At 38.2% G+C, this 13,694-nt stretch overlaps 3 protein-coding genes across 14 annotated transcripts in view; 2 read left to right on the plus strand and 1 right to left on the minus strand.

Annotated features, from left to right (window-relative positions):
• The window catches only part of tub (TUB bipartite transcription factor), a 56,161-nt gene extending 52,278 nt beyond the window's left edge, over positions 1–3,883 (plus strand). For all 4 annotated transcript variants that reach the window (XM_037096397.1, XM_037096394.1, XM_037096395.1 and 1 more), the window contains 3 exons: positions 252–350; positions 467–638; positions 1,941–3,883. In XM_037096397.1, the coding sequence (XP_036952292.1) occupies positions 252–350; positions 467–638; positions 1,941–2,074 (405 nt within the window). In that variant the 3' untranslated portion in view covers positions 2,075–3,883. The remainder of the gene's footprint in view (positions 1–251; positions 351–466; positions 639–1,940) is intronic.
• Positions 3,884–6,135: 2,252 nt separating this feature from the next.
• Positions 6,136–9,280, minus strand: ric3a (RIC3 acetylcholine receptor chaperone a). Its single transcript, XM_037094450.1, has 6 exons — positions 8,829–9,280; positions 8,538–8,758; positions 8,219–8,294; positions 7,875–7,971; positions 7,235–7,392; positions 6,136–7,127 (listed from the first exon to the last, which is right to left on the minus strand). Exons 2-6 carry the CDS (start codon positions 8,688–8,690, stop codon positions 6,355–6,357), a joined length of 1,257 nt encoding a protein of 418 aa, XP_036950345.1. The 5' UTR covers positions 8,691–8,758; positions 8,829–9,280; the 3' UTR covers positions 6,136–6,354.
• Positions 9,281–9,470: 190 nt separating this feature from the next.
• LOC119017640 overlaps positions 9,471–13,694 on the plus strand; it is a 189,350-nt gene continuing 185,126 nt past the window's right edge. For all 9 annotated transcript variants that reach the window (XR_005074498.1, XR_005074499.1, XR_005074500.1 and 6 more), the window contains exons 1-2: positions 9,471–9,797; positions 11,752–11,858. Coding sequence is in view for 1 of the 9 variants with exons in the window: in XM_037094451.1 (XP_036950346.1) it covers positions 9,786–9,797; positions 11,752–11,858 (119 nt within the window). In the remaining 8 variants the exon portion in view is untranslated. The remainder of the gene's footprint in view (positions 9,798–11,751; positions 11,859–13,694) is intronic.

Below are 13,694 nucleotides of genomic sequence, written 5' to 3' on the forward strand. Positions count from 1 at the left end.
CCTTTGAAAAGGAGAATTCTATTTCAAAAGTCTTGCTCATATAATCAGAGAATGACATCCATCTAACTAAGTGAGAAGTCAGGGCATGCATTCAAAAATCCAATCATATGTTTATTAAGGAGAATGATCTTATCCTTTATTGTGGTCAGAGGTCACTTTTAATGGTCCACAGTAGCATAACATTTGCTAATTTTCAGAGTGACATATTTGATATTTAAGATAATGTACAGTTTATTTTCTTTTAACTCTAGGAAACCAATGTCTTAGGATTCAAAGGACCTCGCAAAATGAGCGTCATCATTCCTGGAATGAACATGGACCACGAGAGAGTGTCCATTCGTCCACGTAATGTATGTGCTCCCTCACTTCTTGATAGCCACACCTGTGCCAACTGATTTAACTTCTGATGTAACCGTTCTGATGTCTGCGATGTCCTCGTCCGAAATTCTCTTCCTCTTCGTTACAGGACCATGAGTCACTGCTGGCCAGGTGGCAGAACAAGAGCACAGAGAGCGTGATTGAACTTCACAACAAGACGCCTGTGTGGAATGATGACACACAATCCTACGTGCTCAACTTCCACGGCAGAGTCACTCAGGCCTCCGTCAAGAATTTCCAAATCATTCACGACAACGACCGTGAGTTCCAAACCTCTACACAGTGTTGGTGTTTTGTATACATGCCCAGTTATTTTTATACTAAATGACGGAAATTATAGTACACAACAATTTGACCTGATGCTAAAAGTGACAACTGGTCAGTCTTTTCAACCAGTGAGAATGAGAGTCAAGTCAGTTTTATTTATATAATGCCAATTTGCAACTAAAGTTATATTATTATTCTTGATTATTATTAGTATTTGTCAAATCTAACAATCATTCTCAGTCAGAGGGTTGCAGGTAATGAATATCCAAATAGATAAATCAACAAATAAACAATGGTACCTCTACTTTTCTGACTTTTATTTTGAAAATTAAAAGAATGATAACATAACTTTTGTTGCAGATTGGCATTATATAAATACAATTGACTCTTATTCACACTGGTTGAAAACATGATAGCTGAAATACTTTTGCTACTTTTATTTTGAAAATTAAAAGAAACAGAAGAAAACCTTTGCTGTCAACTGGCAACACATATACAAAAAACTGACTTGACCAGACTTTCATTCTCACTGTTTAAAGGATGCCTGCCAGCCAATCAGCAACATTTTTTTTCCATGGTCATGATCAGTATTTGTGCTGAAATGCATTCATTAATATGCACCAAGTAAAGTAACAAGGCACACTGTAGGTTTTCTTTTTAAGATGCTATTTGCTATAATTGTGTTTTAACAATACCGTAACGTACAGTTCTCAATACTGAGCAAATGGGATATTACAAAATGCATGAATGATATTAATAGATACAAAAACAAGCAACATGTAATATAATATAACCATTAAGTTATTAAATTAAAAATGAAAAAAAAAAAATCATTACAAATTTAATTTAATCTCTTGCACAGACAGTATAAAGGTTTTGGTTATATGGTCAGAGTCTTAATCATTTACCTGCCAGAACAACCATTTGACTGTTGAACATCTACGTGGTTATATTAAATATTTTAAAAACTATGGAAAAGATCTTACTTCTGAATGTACAGACAGGAAAGTGTAGACCAGGGTGACCTTAAATGCAGGTCTTTCAAAATGAGACTTCACACCACCACATGTTAAGGCAAGATGAATAAAACAGTAGGACTGGGATACTAGGAATGACTTATGTGATGCATTTTAATTAGGTAAGGAGGGGAAAGCTGCAAAATCAACTCAGATGCAATCTTCTCTGCCTGTAGTTATTTGTTACGGATGAATTACTTGTTTCATTAGTTTTTATTCCATAGTATTGTTGCCAAGCAATGTATCCACAATGTGTCTCCTGGTTCTTCTCCTTTGCAGCTGACTACATTGTGATGCAGTTCGGCCGTGTGGCAGAGGATGTCTTCACCATGGACTATAACTACCCAATGTGTGCCCTGCAAGCCTTTGCCATTGCGCTCTCCAGCTTTGACAGCAAGCTGGCCTGTGAATAGATCCCAGCCTGAAGTTCAGTGGAGAACTGATCCATCTGTCCTCTCAACAAGGGCTGTTAATGTATCTCTCGGGCAGGTTTGAGATATATCCAAATTACCCAGTACGTTGAAAGTCCTGCATATCCCAAAATGCTTTATGGGCCTCAAGTTTTATGTCTGTATGTGTGTGCATTGGGGGGGGGGGACCTCGGGATGGACTTGGTCAGCGGAAAAGAACAAGCACAAAGAGTTATCCACTTTCAAGATCAACTTTGTTTTGATAACTATAATCATTTTGTACTGTACCGGCATTATAAAAACAAACACTGTTCCTTTCTGTAGTAGTTAGAGAAATTTAACATTTCTTTCTTCTGTAAATTATAACTAACAGTTACACATCTGTACGTTTTAAAAGTTGGATTTTATGTAATCTGCCACACAAGAAACACAGTGTCACACTCTTGCTCAAGCATGACTACTTCTTATATAGTTACTGAATTAAAACAAACATGCACGTCACAATATATTTATTTTGTTATTTATGTATTTATTACATGTTAGTTTTGTTTTTCTGTTACCATTCGCAAACGATTTCAGCAGTATTGTCTCAACGGACCTGCAAAGCACATGAATTAGCATCATGGGAAGGAATATGTCTTGTATCCATAAGAAAACAAATTAGCGACATTGGACATGAACAGGGCAAAGTCATGCTACACTGTGCCATGTACCATATACAATATCGTGTCACAGTGTCATGTATGTGAATGTATAGGATGATGGTGCACTTTACTTTGAAGTCTGTGGTGGATGAGATATAGCTGTACATACTTTATTGTGCCTTTGAAGACTAATTCCAGTGTTACGCTTTGGCCATAGAAATGAGCTGAAATTGAATTGGTCTTTGCTACTCTTGCTGTCCTCATATGAGACATTTCTCTGTAGCCACTTTGAATTCAGATGTCTGATGCAGAGGTTGTTTAGACTGATTAAGTAGCTGGAATTGCAGCTCCTCCAGAAAATAATAATCCAAAGTTCACATCCACTTGACAACATTTCAGTTATTTCAGTCCAAATATATTTAAATTGCATTAAGGGCCGAAAACATGTTACAGTAAATGCAAAGGATTTATTTAGATTGTACTGTCAATCGTGCCGCAGATAAAATATCAAAGGCATTCAGGCTCCCAGTTGTGCTCATATCTTCTGATATCTCCTCCTGGAAAAAAAAAAAACTGGAAACAGATTGACCTACTGCCAACAAACACACAGTAACAGTACGAATCTGCTTCAACACTTGCATATTTCATTTCTTGCTCTTTACATCTGTGATTCATTTTAATGCTCAACTGAGGGGGAGTTTGGTACATTCCTCATCTGACTGGTCGTACGTTTCTATATCATGTGGTTTATTGCTGTTCACATTTTTACTCAAAATTGTATTCCTCTCGCTCCTTACGGGGAATTATACTTTCTCAAATATATGACAGTATTTTGTATTTTACAACCTTTAAAAAAAATGCTGAATGAAGGCAAAGAACAATCTCTGATACCGATGTTGTTACTGTTGGTAATGAGGAAGTCTTTATCAAATGTGCTATTCTTGTACTCAATTGTGTGCTAACTATTTTAAATTTCTATTTTAAAATTGTTGATACTCTTGCTGTAAAGTCTGCTTTTCAAACATGTGTCCAGGAACCAAAGGTTCTGTCACTTTCTGTTTTTAGTGCTCTTGTTGTAATGTACAGTAAATGGTGTACAATTTACTATGGTGGTATAGACACAGTCCTTTGATCATGGAAAAAAAATAAAACTTCAGTAAGTCAAAAAGTGTGTTTGTTTCTCTCAAAACGACAAAACATCCAAGACTAGTGTACCATACTGTACCATGCTCATAACTTACCACACCATACCATATCATACTTTATTGTACCTTGCTGTACTGTACTGTACCGTACCATACCATACTATGCTTTGCCATATAATACCATACCGTACCATTCTCATACCTTACCATACTGTACCATACTATACCAGAAGTTCCATACCATTTAGTAATGCTGAAATCTAGTGACGAGGAGCATCAATTTGTTCTATCAAGTCCCTTGGATTGTGTATATGGGGAAAGATTAGCATACATTATTAAAAATAGATAGACACTGAAATGCTAAATAAGGAGATGAAAAGCAGGACCGTCTTTATTGTGTTATTAGTTTTGGTAACCAGACAACCATAGTTGTGACCAGAAAGGTGTCTTTGACATTTGTCAGAGTTCTACAGTAGAAGTTTGCGATACCCATTGAAAAGTTCTCGTATTAATAGATATGTCTTGAAAAGAAAGGAAGTAAGGAAAGCAGGGAATATAAAATGGCAATTTCCATTTAATGTCAGAAAAAAAGTAGACCTTTCCTACAGCTGACATTGTGACCACCAGAGGAAGCACAGCTGCAAATGATTATATTAATTGTGGCTTTTCATATGTAGGTGTGCTAAAAAGTCAAGCCAGTGGGTGGCTGGAGCTGGAATATCTAAATGAATTGCAGCCATTATTGTTTCTGGTTGAACCTGAGTGTGACAAGTAAGAATGTCCACAGAGATGGGTCTCTTGGTCAAAGTGACATGTTCCATGTTTGCTGCAGGGACTCTGAGGCCTGATGAGAACATCTGTGCTGCCTGTGCTGACAAACTGTTTTACTAAGTTACAGGTACTGAACCATTTTCCCCAAACGTCCTTGTGACAGTTTAAGACTGTTCTGTCCATTATAATGTCATTACAAGTGCAACATTTTCTTTTCTCCAGTAATACTGAACACTTAATTGCCTTTGACCATGGAGTGCACTTACCTGACTACTGGAGTTAGTCCGTGACCTCTGTGTTGTGGCAGTTTTCTGCTCCTAAACAGAGAGAATGGATCAAGTGCAAAAGACCATTTTCCCTCCAATGCCTAATAAAGTGTAACTTAATCACATCCATCACATCCTAGAGGCAGCGATACAAAAAAGCAGCGAGTGGCTTAATCACATGCTGACAATTGCTAGATATACTGACATGGGCTTTGCTCTGCTACCAGTTTTTCAAAAGCCTTCCTCCATCACCTTCTCGCCTTCTGTGCTTCTCTCCGTACGTGTGCACCCTGGAGGGTTTATATTTCTATGATCATTCTTGCTGGTAGTCTATTTGCAGTGCTCGCTGGATGTTATTTATCATGTTGCTGTGTATTCTGTTATGCTGCATCACTGCAATAGGGGATATACCCAAGAGTGAAGCCATATCTAACCACTAGATGGAGGTAGATATTGCATGAAAGACATGTCCAGCACTGTGCAACCAGAATTGAATGATCAAGGTTTCATGTGATTTGTGCTGTTCAGACTGTCTGACTCTCTGATTGAAATACACAACTGCAAATACTGAAATACTCCTTGAACCTGAACTTTTCATAATGTATTACTTTTTTGTATAGATGAAATGTAAGATGAAAATACAAAAAGGGACTATACATGAAAATATACATATAAACTTTATGGGGCTATAATTTGTAGAACACAGTGAGAAGTCCTTTTTGGAATAAAACGTGTTCATATAGACTCAACAGATGATATGTTAGATGTAAAAAGTAACATGGGAATTGGAGGTCAACACGACAATGGAATCTTATGACTGGGAAGAGTCTTTAACATCTTGGCATAAATCTGTAAAGAATTTTGTTGGAAGTTGAGAATGAGAGTAGTCGTTTTCAATTGTGCTTATGGTTCTGAGCCCTTCTGATAAGAGAGAATGTTGCTTAGTAGGAGATTTTTTTTCTGACATATTTTGGGACTGTCCTAAATTACAAACACATTGGGATGAGGATCAAGAGGAAATTTTGGGTCTTGACAGATCATTTGAACCATACCAGCTGATTTCAAGGCGAATGTATCTGCCAGGGTATTGGGGAAACATTCTCTGAGTTCTTGTGATACTAGGCCATAAAGTGATCACAATAAACTGGCTTAACCTAAGTACTAGTGAACTGTTGACGTGCACTGTAATGAAAGCATAACAAAGAGACTGCAACTCTGGGGGACATTTATTTAGAAAGATGGTATTGTGTTATATCATACCTCACAATGTAAGTACACTGCACATACTCAAATGGAAAATCTGGGGTGAATGTGAAAATGTGTAATTCTTGTCCCTGTCTCTGTGCTGTCACCTATTCGCTAAGCCTACATTATTGATGTGTGTAAAATTGCGCTGTTGAGGAACTTGTTTTAACAAATGTTCAAAAAGCTAATTTCAGGTTGGTTGGAACAGTCCTTTATGTCTCTCTCCTGGTCCTCATCCTCAGCCCGCTCACTTCTTTCGGCAAGTCTGCTTGGATCCCACCGTCACCCTCCACGGCCGCTGACATGAACAGAAACTCCTCGCTCTCCTGCTCTGCTTCCTCCTCCGGGTTGGGACCACCCTCACAGCTGAACTGCAGGCTCTCTGCCTCCATCACTGGATCATCGTCGTCAGCTTCCTCGTCCTCTTCCTCTTCTGCCTCTGTGCCCTCGTCTTCTTCCTCTTCCTCTTCCTCCACCTCATCTTCCTTCTCTTCTTCCTCCTCTTCATAATACTCCTCCTTCGGGTAGTGGAACACATCTCTCTGGTCACTAAAGCTTATTTGCTTCTTCCCTCCGATGTAACACCGCAGCTCGCTGCTCACCTCCAGTCCGAGTCTCTCCTGCCTCTTCTCTGCAGCAGGCTCAGATGAGGGAAGACTGAGCAGGAGCCTTTTCTCTGCTACCCCTTCTTCATCCTCTTCCTCTTCTTCCTCCTGCATCTCTTCCGCCACTGCCTCCACTTCTTCTTCTTCGTCTTCTTCTTCTTCTTCTTCTTTATCCTCTTCTTCCTCGTCCTCTTCATCCACCTCTCTCACTATGGATAGTTTCCTTGCCCTGACCTCTTCCTCCTCTTGCTCCATCCTCTCTGCCAGGGCCTCGGCAGTGGGCTGCACTTGGGGCTCCTCCAGGATAAAAGAGTTAAATCTCTGTCGTTCATCGTCATCGTCGTCGTCGTCATACACTGGGTAGGTCTCTACTGGGTAACCTGCATAGCAATACAAATAAAAATGTGTTAGATTGATCTGAAGGTAAATTCTGCAACAAGTACGAGTTTAATTCGAGGAGTTTTGAGGTTCAGATTTAGGTGTGTACCTTCCCAGTCTGCTCCGTAGGGGACTTGCTCAGCCTCCATCTCTGGGGAGGCTGCCTCCAACCGGCCCTCTTGCATCAGCTGTGTGATCTGTCTGAGCTGCCGGAGTAATTTCTCCTCCTTCTTTGATGTTGAAGTTTTACTCTTCCTCCTTCTGCCACTGGGGAGCAACACAGATATGGAATGAGAGTCAGGCAAGATGGCACGGCAAGGGTATATCACTCTGATTTTGGGATCTGAGTGAGTGGAGGCCTTGATTACAGATGTTTTCTTTATAAATTAGCTGTGTCTAATAAAAATCAAGTCTATAAAGTAGTTTTATCTACTTAGCACGTACTTAGTATTAGTATGCCCAAAAGTGACAGGATTCTTATCCAACAACCTCGCAACAAACACATCAGTTCCCTTCACATAACCCGCGCTATTATGTGACTTAAGGACTTTTAAAGAAGAGTAGTAGCAGTAGCTGTCAAGTAAAATATGCCAGTGGCCTTTCCACCTCAGAATAATTTTCCCTTTCATTTTCAGCCCCTTCATTTGCATGCCAGGTCTAAGCTGATTTATCCCAGTGTGAACTCATTTTTTTCCCTCTGCTGTGGGCAGTGGAAACTGGGATGTCAAGAGAAAAAAATAAGTCTATACCTCCCAGAACCTCGACTCTTTGCAGAGACAATCCTCTCCATCATCCTTTCTGTATGTAGGAGCCTCTCCTGAAGCCTGGCAAGTTCATGTTCGTTTACTGCAAGAGCGACAAGAGAAAACATCTTTGAATAGCAGCAAATTATACCCAGACGTGTAAATGTATACCGAACTCCCTTTAAATTTTGCTATTCTTTTACTGTGGCACTCAGTAGCACTAATTAATGATTATTTGTTAAGAAAAAGCCAAATATCAAACATATATATTAGTATTATAATATCATATTTGTAGGAACCCCATGCATGATAAAACATTTTTGGGGGGAATTACACTTGAAGGTACTTACATATCTTGCTCTGCTTGTTCTCCTTAGTGACTGTAGTGTAGTTTTCTGATTTAGTATTCTTCCCCCGACAAGTCAACTGCAAACATAAAAAATATCATACAGCATAGCAACGTTAGCAATCGATTTAGAGGAATCTTCAGTGCATGTGGATTAGATACACAGTGTTGTCACAGAGATCCCTGTGGTATTCCTCGTTATGCTGTATTTATAGATATAGTGTAAAGCTGCATGATAACACTTTATAGTCATAAATGGTGCTTTATATGAAGTGTCCATAGTATGGAATATTAATATAGCCTGCATACCATGCAGTAATTACCTTATAGATGATATAGAAGATGTAAAGAAAAATCCCGAAGCCGTATATGGGTATGACTTGAGCCATCAGGTTGCTTTTTTTGCCACGTACGATGCCTTTTACTTTGACGTTGATGGCTTCAGCACCGTTTGTCATGGAGAAAGAAGTGTCCATACCCCATCCTTCTGGGTCCACTGGTAAAGACAGCTGACGGGTCACAGGAGGGTAGAATCCAGGCCCAACTGGAGGAGGAAAGATCAATCAGTATCAAAAATTACAACAAATTTTGAATTTTAAATATCTCATATTGACCTCGTCCTCAGCCTTCTTGGTAGCTTCTTTTCCCATTTTAGAAATCAGTCGGGAAATGAATAAGGGTATATGATACTTTCTAAATTTTCTACTAATTCATTATTATTTTCAAACACGGCAGAGTCTCGCAACATTGAAGTGTTTTCCCATTTAGCCCATTCACTTGTGCCAGGTCAATATTTGCGTGTTTTGGATCAAAAAATCTGGGGAGGCCCTCTCACATTTTGGCTGAATATTGAGAACGATTTAATTGGCTTTTTTTTTTTTTTTAATTGAATATTCAAATTTATGTCAATTAATTACAATCAGTTTTCTTTAGTTATCTTTTTTAGAGTGACACTTATTCACATAAAATGAGACATAAAACATTAACACAGAGACAATAAAATATGGTCAAAAATTAGGAAAACGGTCAGATAAAATTATGATAAAAAAGTTAATGGAAAAATAGAAAATTAAATCAAAATAGATCAAGGCCTTTCATTGGCGATGTCATGTTCACGATTTAATTGGCTAGAATGACATTTCCTTGTTAAGTGATTTTCTCCGCCCTCAGTGCCTGTGTACACCAATAATATGATACCGTTTATGATTGACAGCAAGTTCGGCCAATTACAATCGAGTTCAATCACAGCGCTTACGTAGCCGCTCAGCCGGTGGGCTACTGCGGCAGTGAAGACGTTTATTGGCATTATGTGCTTGTTTGGCTAACTGGTCGGCTAAAAAAAGTTACGTTGTGTCGTTCAAGTTTTAAATTGCCGTTCACCAAAGAATGTATGTCATAATAGCAGGGAAATAGACGGTAAACAATCGCACGCAATTATTCAAAACATTAGTTAATAAATTACAAGTCAAAACGCGCCATCTGTTGGTGGCTGTTAGCATTCTGCCACTGTTAGCTAACAGGCGTAAACTTAAGACCGTAGACAACTTTGAACTGAAAAGCGGGCAGGAGTCATGAATCACCAGGTGAGTACTGTGATTGTGATGAACACAGTCAAGAAATACCTGAGTGTCTGGCGAAACATGTTATTAATATGTGTTAGACATTTGTAGCCTTTCTTAGCTTGATTTGTTCGTTGATCCGCATAATGCCTATGGTTATTGATTATTGCTGACTGGCATCAGTTTGTGATCGTTATTTAGGTTTTATTATCTGTACTTTGTTTTGTCAGAGTAACAGTATTGAAGAGTTTTGATAATTGGTCGTCTTTTTAGTCAGTAGACACAAAATGTAAATAAATGTAATCTTCCTCTGTCCATCTTCAAATCTTTACCCAGATGTGAAGAAAATTGCATTTTCAACATTTGGTGATGTAGATAACATTGCTTGTAAAATGTCCTTGACACAGCTACCCATCAGAATAACCTATCCTAATAACTGCAAATATTGTGTGGATACAGAGATCCAAGAAATGTGTCTCAGTGATGCTTGCCATGAAACACTTTCACGGTTCATGGTGAAAGTTCCTATCTTTTATCAGTAACTAATCTCTCCAGGTTTATGTGATAAATGGGTCCCTATAATGACTGAGTGATTTTGATAACAATGTTAAAAATGTGTATTAAACTATCACCAGGTTAAGCTCTTTGGAAAAAAAAAGTCTTCTCATAAGGAATGAGAAAACATTTTCAAGAAGCAAAGTGGTTATTTATGATTGACACGTATATATGTGTAAGCAGAAGTATAGAAATCGTTGTGCAGATTTAAGGCAAATTCCACATCCATCTCTAGATCCGCCAAACTCAACAAATGCTGCAGCTGAATCAGTCAGTACTTTGGTGTTAAAGCATCAAACAATAACAATAACACACAATCCCACAATAGCTTTTCTTTTTCCTTAATATACATTGGGCAACATGAAGATGAAAATGTGTGCACAACGATGGGGCCCAAAGCTGGATGCACTCTGTAGGCCTATAGTAACAGCTGGCAACAAGAACAGCAGCGATAGCAACAACAACAACAAAAAGACATCGGCGCAGGATGGAGATGGATGGATGGATGATGATCTGATAAGCCGCCTTACCCTCAGGCTGCCCCATCTCCTTTTTCCCTCTGGATAAAAGTATTCTGGGCAGGAAGAGAGAAACACAGAGAACAGAGCATGATATCAGAGTAACCTTCTGGCAAGTTGTTATAGACATTTTGTCTCTGAAAATAACAGCGCTGCGTTTATTTCACTTGAACAGGAAAGCTGGTCTCCACAGATGTCATCCCTCATCTGGTGACGTCCCTGCCCAGATTAGACCAGATTAGACCAGCTGCCTTCAAGTGCTGTTTGAATTATTGACTACAAATCCCCACCGAGAGAATCAACCAACCGAGGGCATAATAATAATAATAATAATAATAATAATAATAATAATAATAATAATAAAATCAGAATCAATGTGCCACCTTTACACTTTGGAAAAGTATGGGACCCAAACATTAAGAAACAGAGCATATTTTTCCCTGTATACATTTGCTCAAGATGCTGATCTCTCTGCAAATGCAGTTCCCATTTCAGATCAGATTTTTCAGTAGAGCTGCAGTGTTAAAACAATAAATGAATCTCCAAGTGGTTTTCATCACAGGTAATTGAATAATCTTTGGGTTGTGGATCAAACAAGACATTTGAGGTCACCTTGTGCTTTGAGAAACACTGATTGACATGTTGCACCCTCTCTGACATTTTATATACCAAACAACAAATCAAATAATCAAGAAAATAATAGCTGTAGCCATATTGCTCATCATTATTAATGTTGTCCTAAACATAACAGGATGTTTGCTTTGTCTTATTGTACCCAGATTTGATGCACATACACAGATCTGGATAAGTCAAGGTTTTTTTTTTACCCCAGGAGACAACACAAATGCTCACGTTTATCTTCAAATATTGACACCTTTTAAAAAGTGTTTTTTTCCATTATTTAGGGTCACTGCAGCAAGATGGAGCTGGAAAATGGATCAGAAACCTTGATTATAATCAAGTCATGGATTCTTTTGGCCAGAGACAGTGAGGAAAAAATACCTGGTATAAGGTAAGGTAGCTGTTTGCTGTCTGGCTGATCTGTGCTGATTGACAGAGGCAGTGTAGGATGCCAGTGTGTGAGATAAAGACAGTTGTAATTTGGATTTGATAAAAGCAAGAGAGTGATGTCTTTTATAGAAAATGCATTGCTTTATGTTTTCTGAGGAAGAAATACACAAGTGACTGTAAGGGTCTAAGTGTTTCGTATGTGCCAGTCTCCTACTGGATATCATTTCTCATTGAAATAGTCATTGTGTTGTGCATTAGAGAGATAATGGAAAAGTAAGGATGAATGAAACTTTGTTTTTATTTGAAACAGCATGTTTATTGTCGTCCTCTTGCTCTGTTGTATATTTCTAAATGATAAACTCAGCCTGCTGAAGATGTCAAAGATAGGCTGTCATTGATGCTGTATTGACCCAAGGGTTGAGTACATCATCTCTTATTTTTAAACAGCACTTTCTAACATTCAGAGGTTGGCATAATTGTAGTCAAGTTTTGTTTTTAGTATAAAAACCTGATGTGCAAGTGTTTTTGTACTATACATTCCTCTACAAATGGACAAATTAGCCTTGCGCTGTTCGATTTCTTAAACAACTGCCAAATGTTATTTCACAAGATGTATTATTTACATTCAAGCAAAGGCCTTGAATACACAACTTGCATTTAGAAATCAGATTTTTACAATGAGCACTTGAAGGCATCACATGACCTACCAACCCTCTTTAGACTGTCTGGTGTGTTATGGCAAAGAGCAGCAGATGGCAGTGCAGGCTCAGATACAGTGGTATGGCATAGGGACGACAGAAGATCACCTACTCAGAGTGCCGACAGTCAAGTAACTGTCTAGTCTAACTTATAGTGTCTAATAGATTTGTTAAACATATTTTGAATCAAGCAACTAAGGAGGATTTTCTTTGCTTAGATTCTCTCTGTGCCCAAATCCCCATGCAGGCTTAAAACCTTTCTAGCTTGATAGGGATGGTGAAGCTCATGTGTTGCTGCAATATTAGAGTACACATTTAGTCAGCTGTAATAAGACATCACTTCACTAACACCATAGGGGTGCCTGTTTAGGTCTCAATATTAGGCACATAATAATTATTGGTTTTAATCATAATTTAGATATAATTCAATTTAATTAAAAACAATGCACAGGGTGTTAATTGAGGACAAACAGTGATAACAGAAAATTAATGGACCACATGACACATATGCAGTCATAAAAAAAACTAAGAAGGAGGCATTGGTTAAATTTAGACGGTTTAAGATATGTAAATAAGCTATAAATTCAGTATTATTACATAGAATATATTACAAATATCTTGGCCTTTTTCTCTGCTGTGATAGTGTGAGAAACTATTAATGAGTCAAATGGTAGCTGTTTTTTTCAAACCATTGGTGCCATTATTCCTTCTTTTATAATAAGCTATATTAAAGGTGCAGCAGTCTTTTTAGCACTTGAGCTCAAACCAACATGAACAAAGGTCAAATAGGTGAGACCTAGAGGACTTATTAGCCAAAAGGGTCATGACCAAACTCCTACAGTTATCTTTTAGAGAATATTTATCAAGAGTCTAAAGGTTTTTTGAAGGTTTTTTGAATCATTAATCATTAACCCTGAGAAATGCCCAGTAATTGCAGTGGTCAGATATGTAATTGATGGTATACATGGGATCAAATATTAGGTGTAATGGTTTTTGCTTTGATGCTACAATGCAAATCACCTTACAGTACATCTCCATACACGACATGGATGCATGAGGGGCTAACAGGCAAAAGTTCATTATACATTTATATGGTACAAAAACAGGAAACACAGCTAAAATGGTGATGAGATGTTGTA

The sequence above is a fragment of the Acanthopagrus latus genome, chromosome 4 (genome assembly GCF_904848185.1).
Source record: "Acanthopagrus latus isolate v.2019 chromosome 4, fAcaLat1.1, whole genome shotgun sequence".
Taxonomy (NCBI): Eukaryota; Metazoa; Chordata; class Actinopteri; order Spariformes; family Sparidae; genus Acanthopagrus; species Acanthopagrus latus.